The 20,102-nt window shown below is 39.0% G+C and overlaps 1 protein-coding gene across 5 annotated transcripts in view; it reads right to left on the reverse strand.

Moving 5' to 3' along the window:
* Nucleotides 1-6,449: 6,449 nt before the first annotated feature.
* The window catches only part of TRAF5 (TNF receptor associated factor 5), a 69,617-nt gene continuing 55,964 nt past the window's right edge, over nt 6,450-20,102 (reverse strand). For all 5 annotated transcript variants that reach the window (XM_077157756.1, XM_077157755.1, XM_077157757.1 and 2 more), the window contains 3 exons: nt 18,274-18,414; nt 16,804-16,972; nt 6,450-12,580 (listed from right to left, as the gene is read on the reverse strand). In XM_077157756.1, coding sequence (XP_077013871.1) covers nt 12,003-12,580; nt 16,804-16,972; nt 18,274-18,414 — 888 coding nt within the window. In that variant the 3' untranslated portion in view covers nt 6,450-12,002. The remainder of the gene's footprint in view (nt 12,581-16,803; nt 16,973-18,273; nt 18,415-20,102) is intronic.

Genomic DNA, 20,102 nt, shown 5'->3' on the forward strand with positions numbered 1-20,102 from the left:
TTCTTGTGTCTGTCGTTTCTTAATCCTGTGCGGCACCCCTTCTTCTCTCTGTTCTCCAGGGAAATCCCGACACTTCATGTTAACACTTTGCCTGATATATCTTTTCCTTATAAGAAGCGTATTATGAAGTGTTTCATAAATAAATAATGACAGTGTATATACAGTGCCCCAAAAGTGTAAGTACTCAGTACCATTGTCTCTGTAACTCTTCTGTTTACCTCATTAACCCCATCCTCTGAATTTTGTCAGTCTCCTACATCATAGCTTTGTTACATATGTAAATATTCCTAAGCAACATATGCTTGAGTTTTGTGCTGTTGCTCTTTATATAAATGATCTTATATTTTACTTGTTTGTTCATTCAACATTGTGTGTGAGAATCATCTAGTTGAAGTATAAAACTGAAGTTATTCTTTTTAAATGCTATATAGTAGCTCATTGTATGAATATACTGTAGATTACTTATCAGTTCCTAGTAAGGATAGACATTTGGAGGATTTTTTCCTTTTTTTTTTTTTTTTTTTTGCTATTACAAACAGTGCTGATAATAAATTTGTGTATGTCTGCTGATGCACATATGCAGGAGCTTCTCTGGATCGGTACCTAGTTAAGGAGTTGTTAACTTGTTTTGCTTTAGAAAATGTTTTTAAAAGCATATGCCAGGCTGGCCACGGTGGCTCAGCAGGCAAGAATGCTTGCCTGCCATGCCAGAGGACCCGGGTTCGATACCTGGTGCCTGCCCATGTTAAAAAAAAAAAAAAAAAGAAAGCATATGCATGTTCTCTTCCGTCCCCATTTAAGAGATTCACTCTTTTAATAGTAAAATTTAGCTCACTTTTATGTGTTTGAACTTATTTCTAAATTGTTATTTCTGTTTATCTTGCTTCCTGTTGTATTCTTCTTTTCTGCCTTTGGTTTATGAATTGAAGTATCTTTTTCAGGTTTGTTTGTTTTTTCTCTCTCTCTGGTAGTTTCAAAGTTATACATTCTATTTTTATTCTAGTGGTTACTCTTACATTGTAAACTTATTAACATCTTAATATAAATTTGTAGAGTCAATAAGTCTCCATTTGAGGCAGTCTTGCATAGTGTTTAAGAGTAGAGGCCCTGAAGCCGGACTGCCTGCTAATCCTTCCTCTACCACTTATGAATTATTACATGTCCTCTCTGTGCCTCAGTTGCGTCCGCTGTAAAATGGGATAAAGTAGTATCTACCTCATGAGGTTATTTGAGGATTAACCTGCTTATGTATATATATATATATATATATATATATATATATATAGTTCTTAGAACAGTTACTGGCAAATATAAAGTAAAAAATATATAGCCATAATATTTTTTTTCAAAGAGAAAAAGAGCTTATAACTAGCGTGTAGTAGGAGAGCGGATGGCCTAGTGGCCCAAAATCTGTCTCTCCAAGTTTAGGGGGTTCAAGGTTTTTAAGGAATTTCGCAAGGGGAAATGAAGTCATTTCAAGTAGCAAGTTCAAAGCAGAAAAGGAGACAGTGTTATCATTTCAACAGGAGAACATAAGGAGGGGAGGCAGAGCTAGCACTTCTGTAATACAGGTAGCCAAAAGGAAGGGAGACAAGTTATCTTTCAATAGTAGAGCCTAGCTGATATGATTTACAAATGTTTGGGGCTGAAGCTAGTTAATGGCTGATTTCAAATTTTCATTAACATTAGGGCCTTTGCCCTACAAGAAAATGGCCAGATAAAAGGGATAACAACACTTCCAGTCACAAAGGCATAGGATAAGGGCTTTTACAATCATTTCAGATAACAGGGCAGCTGAATTATAGTTTAGGGATTTCAGGTATTCCCCTCTGTCTACTCCAGTATCCCAGAAAGCAAAAAGAAATATGATTCAGTAATCAAAATCATCTCTTAAATTCTAATTTCTTGGTTACAATTCCTCCTCATTTGAAAATTATTTCTCAATCTTGAGGGATATCTGGGTGATGACTCTCTGACTGCTTCAAGCTGAAAAGGTTATCATTAAGGGGCAGAGGAATGAAATGAAGACACCAGTTGTTCTTGGAAAATCCAGTATTTCTGCGTTTCAGAATTTCTATGGCATTAGAACAATCTGGGGATTTAAAGCCCCCTGAGATGATTTGCCAGTGTTGGTGCTAAAGTTAGGCAAGTGGGTTCCATTCCCTCTTATGGAGGATTCATCTCTATTTTTATCCTGGGTTTTAGCAACAGATTGATAGGTTTTTCAGCTGCTCTTCTGGGGCTCCAGTGCCTTGGGATTTGTCCCTTCTGGAGGTCGCCAAATTGTTACTGGACAATGGCTGTGGATTCTTTTGCCCAATGAGCTCAATAACTGATTCCTGAGACACTGGGGTTTCAAAGAGACGAAGCGTTTGTTACTAGGTACATAGAAGGAGAACAGTTGTTAGTGTTCCAAAATCTGTCCCCCATAATTTTTTATTCCTACTCCCACCTCCAAACAAGATAATTTTAGCATGGTTTTTTACATTTACTATCATCTTCCTCTCCTCCTCAGATGGAAATTACCTTGGATTTTAATAACAGATATTTGTTTATTTACAATGAATAATTAGTCTGAGTGTGTTTTAGTGGTTTCTTTGTTAGCGGCTTTATAATACTTTCTATTTAGATTTTGGCTAGTGTACAACCTTTAATAGTTCTTTTGGCCAGTAGTCATTAGTTATAAAATGCCTGAGTCTGCATGCCTGAAAATGTCCTTATTTTCCCCTTTCAATTGAAAGTAGTTTGGGTGAATTCTAGATCTGTAGTCATTTTTCTGTCATAAAACCTTGAAAATATTATCTTTTGTTTTCCTAGAAAAAGCAAAAACACTTGAAAAGAGGACATAAGCTTGAATCTTGATTCTTTATAGATTTTCCTTTTTTCCTATGGAATCTTAACATTCTGAAATTTTAGCACAACCTGTTATAAGTATGAATCTTTTCTTATAATTATTCTGCTTGGTATAAAGAGTCTGTCTCATCTGAGGACTACTCTCTTTCTTCAGTTCTGAATATTTTTCATCTAATATGTGCTTGAATATTTACTTCCTACTGTGTTTGGTATTCTCCAAAAAAAAAAAAAACTATTTCAAAATTTCTCTTTAACACAGAAATGTCACTTTTCACAGGAAAAAAAAGTCTAGAAACTCCTAAGATAGAACCTCAAAGAAGTTTTAGTACAATGTGATTTTAAATACATTTCTGTAATTTTTAATTAGCCATACAGTTTGGATATATTACCTAAACACTATTTTCTCAGCTATAGTTCCTGCCTTACAGGTTTATTTTTAGGATAAATGACACAGTACCTATGGAGGATAATATCTAAACTGTAGTAAATACTTAGTAAAATGAGCTATTTATATAATAAAATTTTATGTATCTACCAATAATAAATGGTATTGGATAAAGGACATGGTGTCCCACCAAGAATGGCACAAATTTCAGGTGTTCAGCGATGAAAACAAATTTGACAGTCGTTGTTTAGTTTAAAAACATTGGTTCATCATGATCTGACACCCCACCTCACCCACCACCTACCCTGGTCTTCTCCTCCAGCTTATTTCAAGATATTCCCTAACATACACCTGAAATCATATCTATAATGAACTTCTGGGAATATCCAGAAGGCAATGGCTCTCTTGTGCCTGACCTCATGTGTTCTTTCTTTTGACTGTCATTATCACTGCATTTTACAGATGAGCATCTGGAAGCTCCAGGAAGTGAAGGGATTTGCTTAAGGATACATAGGTAGTTATGGTATAGAAAACAAATCTTTTGCCTGCTGACCATTACAGATGACCATCTTGAAAATGGAAAAAAGTACTGTTTAGTTAGTGCTGATCCTGAAAAAACCAGTAACTAGAAAGAACTTGAATATAATCAATCAGATACAGATTGTATACAGAAAATAGGCTAGTTAACTGATTAAACCAGACCACTGAAAAGTTCTTTATAAGCACCATGATTGGGAAAAGTTTCAATCTGACTAAATTGAGTTGCACTATTAGTCATCGAAACGTCCTTACTCAGTGGGGAATCTATTAAGAACACGCACCTCATCAGGAAAATCTATGCGGCAATGGACACTTGTGTACATTACATATATGTGGAAATGCATGGAAAAACTGTCAGTATTAACATGTCTCCAGAGACAAGTCTTAGGACAATAAAAATCTAATAAAATCTTTGCTGTCCCTGTTCTGAACCATCTTCTTTTGTCATTAAGGAGGCAGCCTTGAATAATGTTTGAGAAGCAAATCAGATGTTTTCAAGGTCTTTGCAAGAAAAGGAAATGAGAGATGTGTTTTTAGTGGAAGACAGTAGAGGCATTGGAGAGTGTAAACTGGAGTTGGCAAACTTAGCCTAATGGAGACAGCCTCTACTGAGCCTGGCCTTTTGAGAAATGAATGTGGGCCCTATGTTAAATAGTTTTTAAAGAGAAGTTGGAAATATGGAATTTATATGAAATTGTTTAGATTTAAAAATAGAGTAGAAGCCAAACAAAATATATCTAAAGCCTGGATGAGTCTGTGGGCATCCAATTTGCAACCCCTGTATAAACAGTTTGAGGATCTGGACTTGAATTTTACTGTACAGTGTGCTTTGATATGCCTAAAGGCATCTCTCCCATCAGTTTTTCATTTATGAAATGGAGATAATACCTCCCTAACAGAGTGTGCCAGTTTGGATCTGTTGTGTACCCCAGAAAAGCCAAGTTCTTTAATCCTCATTCACTATTGCTGGGTTAGAGATGTGACCCACCCAATTGTGGGTGTTACTTTTTGATTAGGTGGTTTCCATGGAGATGTGTCTCCACCCTTTCAAGGTAGGGTTGCTTACTAGAATCCTTTAAGAAAACACCATTTTGAAAAAAGCTACAGAGCCACCAGAACCAACAGAGCTTACACAGCCAGAGAACTTTGGAGATGTAGAAGGAAAACGCCCCCAGGGAAGCCTTATGATATGAGAGAAGGCTAGCAGATGTCACCATGCTGAGAGAAAAACCCTGCACTCTACTGGGTTTTCTTGAATCAAGGTATCTTTCCCTGGATGTCTTAGTTTGGACATTTTCACAGACTAGAACTGAAAACTTACAACTTAATAAGTTCCCCTTTTAAAAAGCCACTCCCTTTCTGCTGTATTGCATTCTGGCAGCTTTTACAAACTAGAACACGGAGTTATAAAGATTCAGTGCATCACTGGGTATATGCAGTTCAGTTTTGGTTTGTTTCGCATGGGCAGGCACCAGGAATCAAACCCAGGTCTCTGGCATGGCAGGCAAGAATTCTGCCACTAAGCCACTGTTGCACCACCCTGCAGTTCAGTTTATTATGCTGAGTACCTGCTATGCACTTGAAGGAGATAAAGTTTTTGGCTTCAAGGAGTAAGTAAGGAAACAAACATGTAAACACAATGTCAGTCTGATATAACCTTACCACTCTTCCCTTGTCCTCTCCTACTACACTTCCAATCTATGCTCCACAGAGTGATCTTTTTAAAAATATCAGATCATGCTTCCTCACCCCACCCCCACCAGAAACATCCTTTCATTACATTTTACATAAACCACAAACTCCTCACCACATCCACAGCATGACACATTCATCAAGTGCCTTTCTTTTCCATTGGGCTCCAACTATACTGGTCTCTTTTCAGTTCCTTAAACCAACTCTTTTATTGCTCTGCCGAGAATTCTTATTCCACCTGTTCTTCCCATGGCTGACTCACCTTTCAGGTCTCAGCTTGACTCATACAGGTTCTTAGTAACAAACAATAGAATACACTCCGGCTAAGAAAGGGACTTTTGAAACAGTATCATGTAGCCCACAGAATCTCCAGGAGGGCCAGAGACCAGATATGGATGCAATACCATATATAATACTCAACACACCAGAGGTTAGTGAAGATCAGCTGCTGACCACTTGACACAGGTCACATTTATGAAAATAAAGACTGGGTACCAGAAACTCTGCCTTGGCATCCTGATCACCAGCATGTTTCCTTCTTCCTCTAGCTCACGTTAAAGTTGAAGTTTTGCAAAAGTATGGCTCATTGGCAGGTCTAGGTCACATGCCTGTGTCACAAAGGAGGTCTAGGAGGCAAGTTCTCACAGTAAATTTCTCACACATTAGAAAGCTGATCAAAAGTGGTGGGCTTTCAGGGTGCACAGATGGTTCAGTGGTGGAACACTTGCCTTCCATGCTGGAGACCCGGGTTAGATTCCCAGACCATGCACCCTCCCCTCCCCAAAGAAGAAAGTGCTGGGCTTTCAGAAAACATCTCAAATGAACAATAGATAAAGTGTCACCTCAGCGTAAAGGACTTCCTGACAGCCTTAATTACATTCCATTCTCTACCCTCCACCCTGCCTCCTGCCATTCTTCTTTTTTTTTTTAATTTTAAAAATATTTTAATTGAGAAATCTTCACACGCATACATTCCACACATGGTGTAGTCTGCCATTATTCTTTAGCTACACTCATTTTATTCAAGGCACTTTAGCACAACTTATTGTACTGTTATATATTTATTTGTCCAAATAACTTATAAATCACGGAACCACAGAATCTAGTCTCAGTATGGAATTTCATCCTAAGAACCATAGTTCAAACAGCCAAAAATAAATTTTTTAATGTATTTCAGTTTTAATGTTAAGACTTTCCTGGAAGAAAAAGCATCAAATGGATACAAGTCAGTTCCTTCCCAATAATAGTCCCATAGTTTTATATTCCCCTTGTCTATCTTTAATTCTCGCCAATGCTTGCATTGATCTGTTTAGCTTTCTCCATTAATCTTACCCGTAGGACTTTCCAAATTTTTTTTGCCCATTCTCTTATTTCATATCACAAGCATCTGGAAAAGTTCTGAGAGAGAGATTTTTTCCTATGGCACAAGGGAGAGAAGTTGAGAGGCAGAGTATCACATAGAAGAGCCTGAGAACATTACACATTGATCATTTTTGTTATCTACTTGTGGTTGACCTCCAGATTATAAATTTTATGAAAACAGGGACAATATTTGTTCTATTTGCATCTTAACACAGAAGATGACAAATACACAGTGTTCTAGTTTGCTAGCTGCCAGAATGCAACACACCAGAGACGGATTGGCTTTTTTTTTTTTTTTAACATGGGCAGGCACCGGGTATCGAACCTGGGTCCTCGGGCATGGCAGGCAAGCATTCTTGCCTGCTGAGCCACCCTGGCCCGCTTGGATTGGCTTTTAATAAAAGGGGATTTATTTTGTTGGTTCTTCAGAGAAAAGGCAGCCAACTTTCCACTGAGGTTCTTTCTTACGTGGAAGGCACAGGATAGTCTCTGCTGGTCTTCTCTCCAGGCCCCTGGGTTCCAACAACTTTCCCCGGGGTGACTTCTTTCTGCATCTCCAAAGGCCTGGGCTGAGCTGCGGGTGCTGAGATGAGGAATGCCGAGCTGCTTAGCTGTGCTACGTTGCAATCTCTCATTTAAGCACCAGCCAATTAAGTCAAACGTCACTCATTGCAGCAGACACGCCTCCTACCCAACTGCAGATGTAATTAGCAACAGATGAGGTTCACGTACCATTGGCTTATGTCCGCAGCAACAAGACTAGGTATGCTCACCTGGCCAAGTTGACAACTGAATCTAACACACACACACAGTTAATTAAAACATTTGTTTTCTGCGGGAAGAAAAGTCCAGTAACTAAGGCACAGCCAATGAACTGGGCAGCACAGAGCAGGGGCTTCTGCCTAGTATAGGGTAGGGGTAGGCACCCCCAGAGGAGGGAAGGCCAAGGCAGAATCTTAAAGGACAGGAAATCACCAGGCAGAGAAGCAGGCTGAGTGCAGAGGAAAATTCCAGGTATAAGTGTAGTATAAGCAAAGACAAAAGTGAAACAGCTTAGTGTGGTATTGCTAAATGCAAAGTAGAATTGCCAGGAGTTGAGGCTGGAGGGGCAGAGATGGCGTGGAGGACTTGTACAACACACCAAGGAGGCTAGGCCTTCTTTTGTGCATGATGGGAGTTCTGATGTGGGTGGGGAGTCATACTCAGATTTTCATTTTAGAAAGAATTGGGTGGCAGGGTGGAGGTTGTCTTTGAAAGAGGCAAACTGAAAACAATGAGAACAGTTATGAGGAAAAAATAATGCAGGCCTGAAGGAGGGCAGTACAGGGTATGTAGTAGGAGTAGTTAAAATAAACATTTGAAAGTAAAATTGACAGTACTGGATGGGTGACTGGATAGGGCATTGTGCTGGTTTGAATCTATGGTGCACCCCAGAAAAGCCATGTCCTTTAATCCTCATTCAGTATTGCTGAGTGGGAGCATTTTGATTGTTCCCTTGGAGATGTGACCCACGCAATTCTGGGTGGTAACTTTTGATGAGATGATTTCCATGGAGGTGTGTGTCCACCCATTGAAGGTGGAGTTGCTTACTAGAATCCTTTAAAAGAGGAAACATTTGGAGAGAGTCCCTTTTGTAGAGCCATGAGAAAGCCAGCAGAGGCTGCCATGTTTGCCATGTGCCTTCCAGCTGAGAGAGAAACATTGAACTTCATCGGCCTTCTTGAACCAAGGTATCTTTCTCTGGATGCCTTAAATTGGACATTTCCATAGACTTGTTTTAATTGGGACATTTTCTCGGTCTTAGAACTGTAAACTAGCAACTTATTAAATTCCCCTTTTTAAAAGCCGTTCTGTTTCTGTCATATTGCATTCTGGCAGCTAGCAAACTAGAACAGGATGTGAGGGAGGAGTCTAGAATAATGTCCACATTTCAGGTTTGGATGAAGATGTTGTTAACCAAGGTAAAATAAATGGGTAATGGGTAGGCAGTGGTTGGGAAGAAAAGAAAGATTTTCAGTTCAGTTATAGTGAAGCTGACTTTAAAGTACTGGTGAAATTTCTAAGATTAGATCTTCACCAGTTATTTGGTTATACAAGGCTACAGCTTAAAGCAGAGGCCAGGCCCAGAGATAAGGACTGAGGAAGGAGCAAATGGAGGTGGTATTAAGTTCAAAAGTCAGCTGTGGGGTGCACTGGCATTTGGCCCTGACAACATTCTTTTCCCTTGGCCTCTATGATCACCTCCTTTGATTCTTATCTCACTTTCACTTATTCTTTCTCCAAGTGTTCTGCAGTCTCTTCTTCTTCCCCTAAAATGTGGTATTCCTGAATGATTTCACCATCAGGTTCCCTACTGTGCATCCAGCAAACCTTTTTACATTGATTCAAGATCCATCTCTCCAACCCCTTTCTCAGAATTTTAGAAAAAGGAGATAAGTCAGTGGTATGGACTGATTTTCCAGGTACCATACAAATGGTTTGTACCTCACTGTCCTTGTATTCAGGACTGACACTGAATTGAACCTGGCTGTGACTATTTCTTGCTTTTCTAACCACAACAAATCTCTAGATAATGGGCCAGAATGCAGACCTGTTAATATGCATTCATATGCACCCTTGCCTCCATCCTTCTTTAAATGCCTTTCTCAAGGAATTCAACTCTCCCATTTATGTCTAGTGTCTTCATCAGAAAATTAACAAAATGGAAACAAAAATTTAAATCCTATTGATAAGTAATAAATATAATTATTCAACCTCAAAACAGAAAGCATAGTTTACATGGACCCACTTTTTAAAGGCAAAAATCACAACTCCTGTGGTAGTCTGAAGCTGTATTTACCTCAACAAAAAATGTTCTTAAATTTAATCCATTCCTGTGGGTGTGAACCCAGTCTAAGTAGGACTTTTTGATGAGGCTACTTCAGCAAAGGTGAGAACCACCTCGATCAGGATGGATCTTAATCCTATTACTAGAGTCTTTTACAAGAGAATGAAATTCAGACAAAGAGAGAGCTACAGGAAGCAAGAAGCTGAAACGGAACCAGAAGAGAAGGAAGAGACCAGGAGATGCTGCCATATACCTTGTTATGTGATAAGCTAAGGGACAAGGGTTACCAGCAGCTAGTCTAAGAATGTCATAGTCTGGGGGAGAAAGCATCACCTAGAAGAGGCCTTGATTTGGACATTTTCCCAGCCTCAAAACTGTAAGCTAATAAATGCCATTGTTTAAGCCAAGCCATTTCATGGGATTTGCTTCAGCAGCCTAGGAAACAAAAACAACTCATATTTTGCAAAAAAGGAATGCTTTTTACCCTAGAATCCGTTGTTCTACGATCATTTAATCACTATTTCAATGATGAGAGGACTCTGAACTTGTGAGCAAACCATGCCATGATTTATGTTTTATGTACAGAAGTTGGTTAAAACATCACACTAGTATTTTAACAAATTCACTTTAAGATACTTAAAATGAGTTACCCACAACATGATTTACATCTCCTGAAGAGCAAAAGGATGGCCTTGGATTTGACTAGAAACATTGAAAACCAACAAGCAGAACCACCTGTGTCTAGTCATTGGGGCTAGAAAAATGCTTCCCCAGTTTGTCTGAGGTGACCACCAACAGGACCACAGTTCACTAGTAGCTACTAGGTAGTTAGTTCTTTAGAATATTTCTATTGTGACTCTATTTCTTTGAATTTAATCCTTTGGGATGATTCCTGCAGTATGAGTCTTTAACACCTTAAAACATTTCAGAGAAAAGATTAAGAGAGTTCCTGTCATTCCAAAAAGACACCCATATAAATGGTGCTTCTTTTACCAGGTGAGCTGCTCAGAAGTTGTAAAGTGCACAGTCACTATCCAAGAGAGCTACCGGAAAGGGCCCTCTGCCACAGTGGCACTTGTCCTTGCAAATCTGGGGGCCAGCCCAAGTGTGAGCAATGGTAAAAGGCTTAACAATGGGCGAGGGCTCAGGAAGGCTTGGTGTTCTTTTGTTAAGCTTAGGCTTTTCAAGAATCATAAGGAGTCAACCCAGTTTGTATATGCAGCCTTAGATCCATGCAGATAGATACTTAAGGACATGATCATTTCCATTCTCCACAAAATACTAAGCACTCCAAAAAGAAATTCCCAAGTTTATAGAAATGCCTGTTTTCACACTAGTTTATGAATTCAAAAGTTCTCTCGAAAAGAACAGAAGATAATGTTCACACAATCAATTTTGGGTGGAAGTACTTCTAACACTCACAAGATTATAATGATTTTCAATCTAGATATTAAAGTTCATCTCTCCACTTATAACATTTTTCCATCATGTACTGAATTCTGCCCATTCTCAAGTTAATTTACTATTCTTACCAAAATACCTTTAAATTATTTATATACTTACATTTGCTTATATATTTATTAGGTTGAACCTTATGAAACTGCTGATATTTGACCATCTTTGACCTATGAAAACAGTTTTTTTTTGCCATGGTTGAACCTAACAGAATCTTAACTTTAGCCAGCTGGATATATCTCATTTATATTATGCAGTACATTATGGTTTACTTCAGCAGGGAGAATGAAAATACCCCATTCACCATTTCCTTTGCAACTTTGCTAAACTGTGCTTGTAGACTGCTACTAAATTTTTTGAAAATATTTAGAGGTGTAGTAATATCCACAAGTTTAGTATTTAACCAAAAAAGTCTGGTCCAAACATACAAAGATGGTAAGTACATCATTCATCTACTTAACTTGAACGGCTTACCCCAAAAGACTGCTTTGCAGGTTTAAAGTCAAGTCTAGGAAAAAAGGGTCAAATAATAAAAGACAAGAACATTTCCAATTGGGAATTCTGTTATTCTGTCTCCTCAATAACAATGATTATTAGAATGCCGGCCTGAGACACTGCTAAGAACCACTGAAAAGATAAGCCCAAGATGTTGCTTTCAAGAAAATTACCATCTATTTTTAAAAATATAAATAATGAGGGGGATAGTCTAAGTATTTTAAGTTTCAAACTGGGACAGAGTAAAAAAGTAAAAAGAAGACAGCGCACTTCAGAAGTTTTAAACTGACTTCAAACATTAAGGGCAAAAAGCCAAAGACAGTATGATAATAAAAGGTGTCCTCCTCCTTGGTTCTGGACCCTAGAAGTCTTCTCATCCCCTATCAACAATGGCTAAAGATCCTCCAGGTCACTTAAATCTACGGCCACTTTCAAGAACATGGTGTCATCTTTAATGTAAGTGTTCTTTACATTCTCCAATGTGGAATGAGCCACAAAGCGGGGACAACCAGATGCAATGTTCATCTCCCCATCGGGTCTTTTAAAGCTGCTGCTATTGGGGTCCGCCTTGAAGGTCTCCACAATGTGGTTCTTTTTGCTGCTCTGGTCCAAAAGCATGAGGGTCACCCTCTGCTTGAATGGCCACTGCAATAGTGAGTCAAATTCTCCTCGCATCACCACAAAATACAGTGACAGGTGTGTCCCCTTGCCGGACCCGTCTCCATTCAGATATGCTCTAGCACAGAGCCGATAGCCACAACGGCTGGTGTAGAAGGGCTGGCTGAAGATGGAGACTGTGTGCCCGTCCACTGCCTCCTTCTTCTTCATCTTGTAGTCTGTCACCTTCCAGATGAGCTTTCCATTATAGCAGGCACCCTCTAGCAGTTTAAATCGCTCTTCATTTTTATTCAGCTGTGCTTTATGAATATTAATATGGGCATCATGTTTGTTGGTCTGCCCTTCCAAAACAACTGCAAAGAAAAAGAAAAGATTCCACAGGCTTCTAAGCTGTCTTTGGAATGTACCCAAAGTGGAATTTTCTCACTTTAAGAGGACCAAAATAATTCTGACATCTTAAAGATGAACTTAACCCAATAGCTCCAAACGGACCATTTATATGAATATTACCTCAGCAAATATGTTTTGGCTAATATGGCACCAAGAAAGCCTGAATGTGTACTCATAAACTGAAGCTTGCCAAAGTGTAGAGAAGGTATGCTCAGCATTCAACTAGCAAGAGTTAGCATGGTGAGCCCCACTGGTTTCAAAAAACCAAACCCTTTTATATGTCTCCATACTTTCAAAATAGTTTCTCCAGAGTGATAAAAGTGCTATAGACAGTGTGGAGAAAGAGATATACCTATTCATTGGTGATAGGGAAGCAGAGTGGTGCGGCCCCTCTGGAGGCCAGTGTGGTGGTTCAACAGGAGGCTAGGGGTGGGGTTGCCATATGATCCCACAACCCCATTGCTGGGTATATACCTGGAGAAACTGAAAGTGGGGACATGAATGGACATTTGCACACAGGTGTTTACAGTGACAGTATTTGTGATCGCAATGGATGGAGGTAGCCTAGGGGTAAACGACTGAGGAATGGAAGGGGGAACTGTGGTGTTTACATACAATAGACTATTGTATGGCTGCAAAAAGGAATGAAGTTGTGAAGCATGCAACTAGCTGAATGAACCTTGAGGACAATATGTTGAATAAAATGTCAGAAACAAAAAGACAAATATTATATCTCACTCTTATGGACTAACTATAATATACAAATTAATTTGGACATATTTATGGCTTTATAACTGTAAACTTATAACTTATTAAATTCCTTTTTTTAAAAAACCATTCCATTTCTGGTATGTCACACTCTGGCAGCTTAACAAACTAATACAAATTTTGGTACCAGAGAAGTGGGGTGCTGCTGTGGCTTGCAAATATCAAACATGTTAGAACAGCTTTTTAAATGGATAATGGTAAGATTGTGGAAAAGTTGGGAGATGCTTTATAGAGAAAGACTAAAATGCTTTGAAGAGACTGTTGGTAGAAATGTGGAGTCTAAGGATATTACTAATAAGGATTTAGACAGCAATGATGAAAGTGGTATTGCAAACTGGAAGGAAGGTGGTCTTTGCAGATGGAAAGCAGAATTTGAGAGTGATGAACTTGGGTATTTAGCAGAAGAAATTTCCAAACTAAATGTGGAAATGCAGTCTGGCTACTCTTTGACACTAATATAAAATGCTAGAGGAAAGAAATAAGTTGAGAACAGAACTCTTAGGTACAAAGAAATCAGAAATTGATGATCTGGACAATTCTGGGCTTCCAGAAAGTGAGACCCCAATGAATAGGACCCCACATGCAGCTTTAACCAAACATGGAAGCAGTCAGTCATTACAGGACAAGTGAGAACCGGAGACGGAGTTATCCAGTGGAAAGTTCTATTGTCTGTTATGAGCCCTGCATACTGGTTATGAGCCCTGCATACTGCATAGAAAACCAACAAGACTGTTGCAGGGTCTATATAAATGGAACTATTGCTAGTCTGAACAAAAAGGGACAAAAAAGGGACAAATGAAGGAAAAATGATTTCTGAGGCAATAACATGGAAGCTAAGATCTGAAGCCAAGAAACCTTGGGCCAGGAGAGCAGACCCACCCATGCACTTGGAGAAGATGAATGTGCCCTGAAGATAGAGGGCTGGCCTTCTGCCTTGGTGCTCCGGAAGAGTTTTCCTGCCCCAAAGGCTCCAGAGAGGGTGAAGCACATAAAACAGGGGTTGGGGGGAGTCTGACTGCCACCCCATTTTTCTCAAGTGGTTGAGCATGTAACCTGGAGACTGTAGAGATCCCAAGTGCTGTCCCAAAGCTTGGAGAGGATGGAGCCAAGAGAAGGTGGTCCCTCCAATGCACCCCAGTGTTGCAACTCACCCCAGCATTTGGAGAGAGCAAGGCCACTGCACAGGCCCTTGGAAAGGGTGGGACTGCCACTTTCTAAAGCCCCAAGGATAAATAAATGACTCTCAGACTTTCAAATCCAAGTTTGCCTTGCAGGTGTTTGGAGCTATTTGGGTCTGGTGACACCTGTTTTTCTTCTGAGTTCTTCCTATGGCAATGAAAACATGTATGTGATGACTGTCCCTCCTTTGTATAATGGAAACAGATAACTTGTTTTGAGTTTTTAGGTCCACAGCCAGATAATTTTCCCCCTTAGAACAGACCATTCCTGTAATTAACTCTGAGGAGATTTTGTATTTTTTCTTTGTATTGCATTTGTATTGTTACTGAAATGGTTAGACTTACTGTGACAGAGTGAGTGCGTGTTGTATATGGAAAGAACACATCTTTTGGGTGTCCACAGGGTGGAATGTGCTGGTTTGAAACTATTATGTACCCCAGAAAAGCCTTGTTTTAATACTGATCCAATCTTGTGGTGGACAGCCAGTTTTTTGAATCTTGATTCAAGATTGTAGGGTGGCAACTTTTGATTAGATTATCTCCATGGTAATATGACACGTCCAATTGTGGATGTGGCCTTTTGATTAGATAGAGATGTGACTCCACCTAGTCAAGATGGGTGTTGATTAATTTACTAGAGTACTTTAAAAGGGGAAACATTTTGGAGAAACTTAAGAGGCAGACACTTGGAGAACAGTTGCTTCAGACCTGATGGATACATGGACTTCTGGAGATGCTTGGAGTGCTAAGAGAGAGAGAGCAGATGCCTAAGCATGGGCAGAGCCCAGCAGATGTTGCTATGTATCTTCCCATAAGATGCTAAGCAAGCCAGAACCCAGAGATGTGTCCCAGAAGAAGTAAGTGAAGACTGACAAATGCTTAGAGAGGAAACCACAGGAAACAGGCTGAAAGCAATGGAGCCCAAGAGCGAGGGACAAGCAGATGCCAGTCACATGCCTCCCCAGCTAACAGAGGTGTTCCAGATGGCATCAGACTTTCTTGAGTGTAGGAAACCTCTTGTTGGTGCCTTAATTTGCAAATTTTCACAGCCTTTGAATTGTAACTTGCACTTCTTTAACTTGTTTAATTTAAACAGATTTAAATCTATTTTGTTTTGCTAAAGCTGCCAGAATGCAATATACCAGAAATGGAACAGCTCTTAAAAAGAGAATTCAATAAGTTATAAGTTTACAGTTCTAAGGCCATAAATATATCCAAACTAAGGTATCTAAAGATACCTTGGTACAAGGAAGACTGATCCGGGAAGGTATGTGGCTGGCGTCCACTGGTGTTTGTTCCTGGTTCTCTTGCTTCCAGCTTCTGATGCCACTGGTTTCCTCTCTAAGCATCTGTGGGCCTTCATTTAGCTTCTCTGGGACACAACTCTGGGTTCTGGCTTGCTTACCATCTCTTGCAAAGGCACATGGCAATGTCTGCTGGGCTCCGCCCGCATCTAAGCATTTGCTTTCTCTGTCAGCACTATAAACTTCTCCAAATATTCATGTCTCTGTCAGCTCTGAAGCAACTGTTCTCCAGCAGTTGGCACCAGAGATTTCTCCAAAATGTCCCCCCTTTTAAAGTACTCTAGTAAACTAAGCAAGAATATATATAGCTTTTACAATGTGACCATGTGATTGTGAAAACCTTGTGTCTGATGATTTCTTTATGCAGTGTATGAACAGATAAGTTAAAAAAATATATAGGGACAAAAATAAATAATTCAGGTGGTTAAGGGGTTAAAAAAATTAGGTAGATCGCAGTACTAGTCATCAATGAGAGGGAGGGGTAGGGGGAATAGGATGTATGGGTTTTTTTCTTTTTTCTTTTTATTTCTTTTCCTGGGGTGATGCAAATGTTCTAAAAATGATCACGGTGATGAATACACAACTACGTGATGATACTGTGAACCACTGATTGTATACTTTGGATCAACTGTATGGTACATGGAAAAAAAAGTTCTCACCATATCTCCCTGAGCGTTCTCATTATTTTTCGTTCTCTTCAATAACCACCCCTTCCTGTTCTTCTTGAAATTTTCTGGCATATTTCCACCCCTCGCTTTTCTCTAGCCCCTGCCTATGGCCTACTCTCATTTTTGCTTGAGTGATCAGAATCTCAGGCTGCTCTTTCATATATGTCAGATTCAACCAGTATTTATCTGGAGAACTGTGACTCTTCATTTGACCAGGTGTTTGCTTGACAAACAAGCCACTAAAAGAGAAGTAAAATATTAGACATACCTAATCTTTGATCATTGGTTTCTAGCAGGGTAATTTTCTGTTTAACTGTATCAATCGCTTCCACCAAAGGTTGCAGGTCCAATTTATTTTGTTGCTGACTAGCCGTTTGTAATAACTGACGTACTTGAGCTTCTAGCCATGCAGATTTGTCAATGTGACGTGCAAGAACCTTTCAGTACAAAATTAATCATAACATTGAAAAAATTTAGTTAATAATTTAGTAATCCATTGAGATTAAAATTTTTCAACGCACACATTTCACATTTAATTATTCAATTTAATGAGATGAAAAATACAGAGTCCAGGAGAGAACATTCATTGAAATTGCAGAGATGAGCCATTTCTTAGCTTCCTCTTCGAACTTCTCTTCATCTGCCTTCACTCCTCGCTCAGTTTCTCTCCACTTAGTTACCTACCCCATCTTTGTATCTCTGTTCTCATATTGTTTCTCCCTTGCCTTATCACTTCCTTCCCTTCTTAGAGCTGCTGTCCTGACTTAATTCTGCTCTGCTGGCAGCCAGGAGAATGAGCTGGAAGTAGCCTACCTGCTCTGGCTTGAGCACTACAGGTGGGTAGAGAAGTGCCCTAAGGTATGGTCTGAACTTCTGTCTGCTCTGTTTAAATGGATGAGATTAAATAAGACTATTGCTATATTTCTCTCCCTCTCTTGCTCTAAGTATCTTAAGACTGGTCATTGTGTTAGAAAAAGGTTTGCACTGAGATAGTAACGTGATGGATTTCCCTTTTCTAGATACATACAGATAATATGTATAAAACGTTCTGATAAAGTATGGACATTATATAGCCTAGATTTTCTGGGATAATACAAATTTCAGATATATTTTTAAATTGTCTTGAAATCTTTCTCACTGTAAATTTTATAATCATAATGAAGACATTATTTATAAGGATTTTATTTGTGATTCTTTAATATTCATGGTTTACAAGATTTTTTTCTGCCATCTTTTAATTCTGTTTAAAGCATTTTCTTCCCAAGGGATTAGACCAGTTTCACTTTGTTGACTACAAAATGCAGAACTACAGAGGAATGAATCTCCATGAATCAAATCAAGTAATTTTAATATTGGCCCAGCATGAACTAAAACCCTAATTGCCACAGATTATATTATAGTATTGTATCAATGTTAAATTTATTGAACTTGCTAACTGTACCACGGTTATGTAAGAGAAGATCTTTATTCTTAGAAAATACACAATAGGAGTATGTAGTGATAAAGAGCTATAATATATGCAGCTTACTTTCAAATTGTTCAGAAGAACACAGAGAGTGCAAAGGATGGAGCAAATGGGACACAGTGTTGACAATAGGTGAATCCAGGTGGAGGTTACGCAGTGTTCTTTGTGTGATTCTTATTCCATGCACTTGAAATCATTTCCATATAAAAAGTTAAAACTTTGCTGACAACTGAAAGCTAAATCTTGGCTTTGAATGGAAAGGTCATTTCTCACCTGGATGTTTGATAGCAAGTTTCCATTTTTCCCAAACAACTGTGCAAACTGCTTGAAGTCCTTTTCAAATTTCTTTACAGTTTCTGCTAGCTGCTGGATTTTACTTTCTTTCTGTTCTAAGCTCTTGTACAAGTCAGAAATCTAATAATGGAAATGTGAATGAGGAAAAATAAGGTCATTTAAATGCATGCATGTAAGTTAAAATAATTTAAAAAGAGTTCTAGGAAAATACCTGCAAATAAACTTTCTAGGAAAAAAACACACATATATATTTCTAGGAAAACAGTACAGGTAGATTACAATACAATTCTAGAAAAATGTTTGCAAGTGGTTCAAAAAAGCCAGATAGACAGATTTTGTCATCAGTATTTTCTAAACCTAGCCTGTTATTATGATGGTTCATCTAATGATGGTAACATCATTTGACTGAATTTACTGAACTGGTTCTCTTCACTCATTCAGTTTGCACTTGCTGAACAACCACGGGGTACTAATCACCATATATTACATGCTATATGCACAGTATCACTTTGCTGAATGTCTGGCATACCCTTTTTAATCTTTTAATCCTCAAAGAACCACATGAGGTAGATATGAATATTAGTCCCATTTTACATATGAGAAACAGAGGCAAACAGTTAAGTAACCTGCCCGGCATACAGTTAGCAAGCAATAAGTGAAATATACTACCCTCTCAGAATGTATCATATGTTTGAGGGAACAACCAGAAACCTATGAGTGGTCCTGGACAACAACTCTCTCATTCCCACATCCACCCAACCAGCAATACTTGCCAACTTTAACTTCTAAAAGACAACAGAATAGACAAAATCTCTTAAAAATTCATTTCTCATTCCATTTAACCTCTTTTCAGCACTAGTTTCAGCATTTCTCATTTCTCATCTGGACTGCTACAACAGCTTCCTAACTGGTCCTCCACTATTCCCCCCAACCCGCATACACCAGAAGGTAAGCCCAAGGGAGCCAGGACTGGCATGGAGTTCACAGTTCACTGCTGTAACCCCAGCAACTGGACTGTACCTTGTACCAAGAGGTGCTTGATAGATATTTCTTAAATGAATGAATGCTCTCCCACCTCTAGTGATGTCCTCCTCCAAGTCATATTCTACGGTACAACAGAATAATATGAAGAGACAAATCTAATCTTGTTATTCCTTTAATAAATGTCTCGAGTGCCTTTCTTTCCCCGTATAAGGTCCTACATGATCTGCGTTGGCTGCCCTTTCTGCCACATGTCCATTCACATCCCATATGTGCCCTGCCTGTGAGTCAGCAACTTCTGTTTCCCATTAGGCCCTGTTCTCCCAGACATTTCCTCCCTTCATCTAGAAACCACTGCCTTTTAAGCTTTGGCTCAGAGGCACATCCTCTCAGAAATATTTCCTTGTTGGTACCCCTACCCAGATCACCTCTCAAGTTTTAGGACATCTATCTATAACTCTAGTGTATATATTATCTTTACTACTCTATTTATAACTTTATTTATTTATTTATTCTGTATGCTATATGGCGGGGTCACATTTCATTCTTTTTCCATGTGAATATCCTGTTACTGCAGAACCATTTGTATAACTTGATTTTTTTGGCCTTGTTTTTTTTTTTTTTTTTTTTTGTCTTTTTTCTCCACTAAACTGTTTCTTTAGGCAATGTTTCATTTATTTCTACATCCCCAAATTCTAGCACAGTGCCTGGCACACAGGGGACATTCAATACATGTCTATCAACAAATGCACAAATGGCTGCAGTAATCATCTGATATGCAGATCCAAGAGCTAACCATGCCATACACCTTCCCCCCAAACAAATCT

Source organism: Tamandua tetradactyla, chromosome 4 (genome assembly GCF_023851605.1).
Source record: "Tamandua tetradactyla isolate mTamTet1 chromosome 4, mTamTet1.pri, whole genome shotgun sequence".
Classification (NCBI taxonomy): Eukaryota; Metazoa; Chordata; class Mammalia; order Pilosa; family Myrmecophagidae; genus Tamandua; species Tamandua tetradactyla.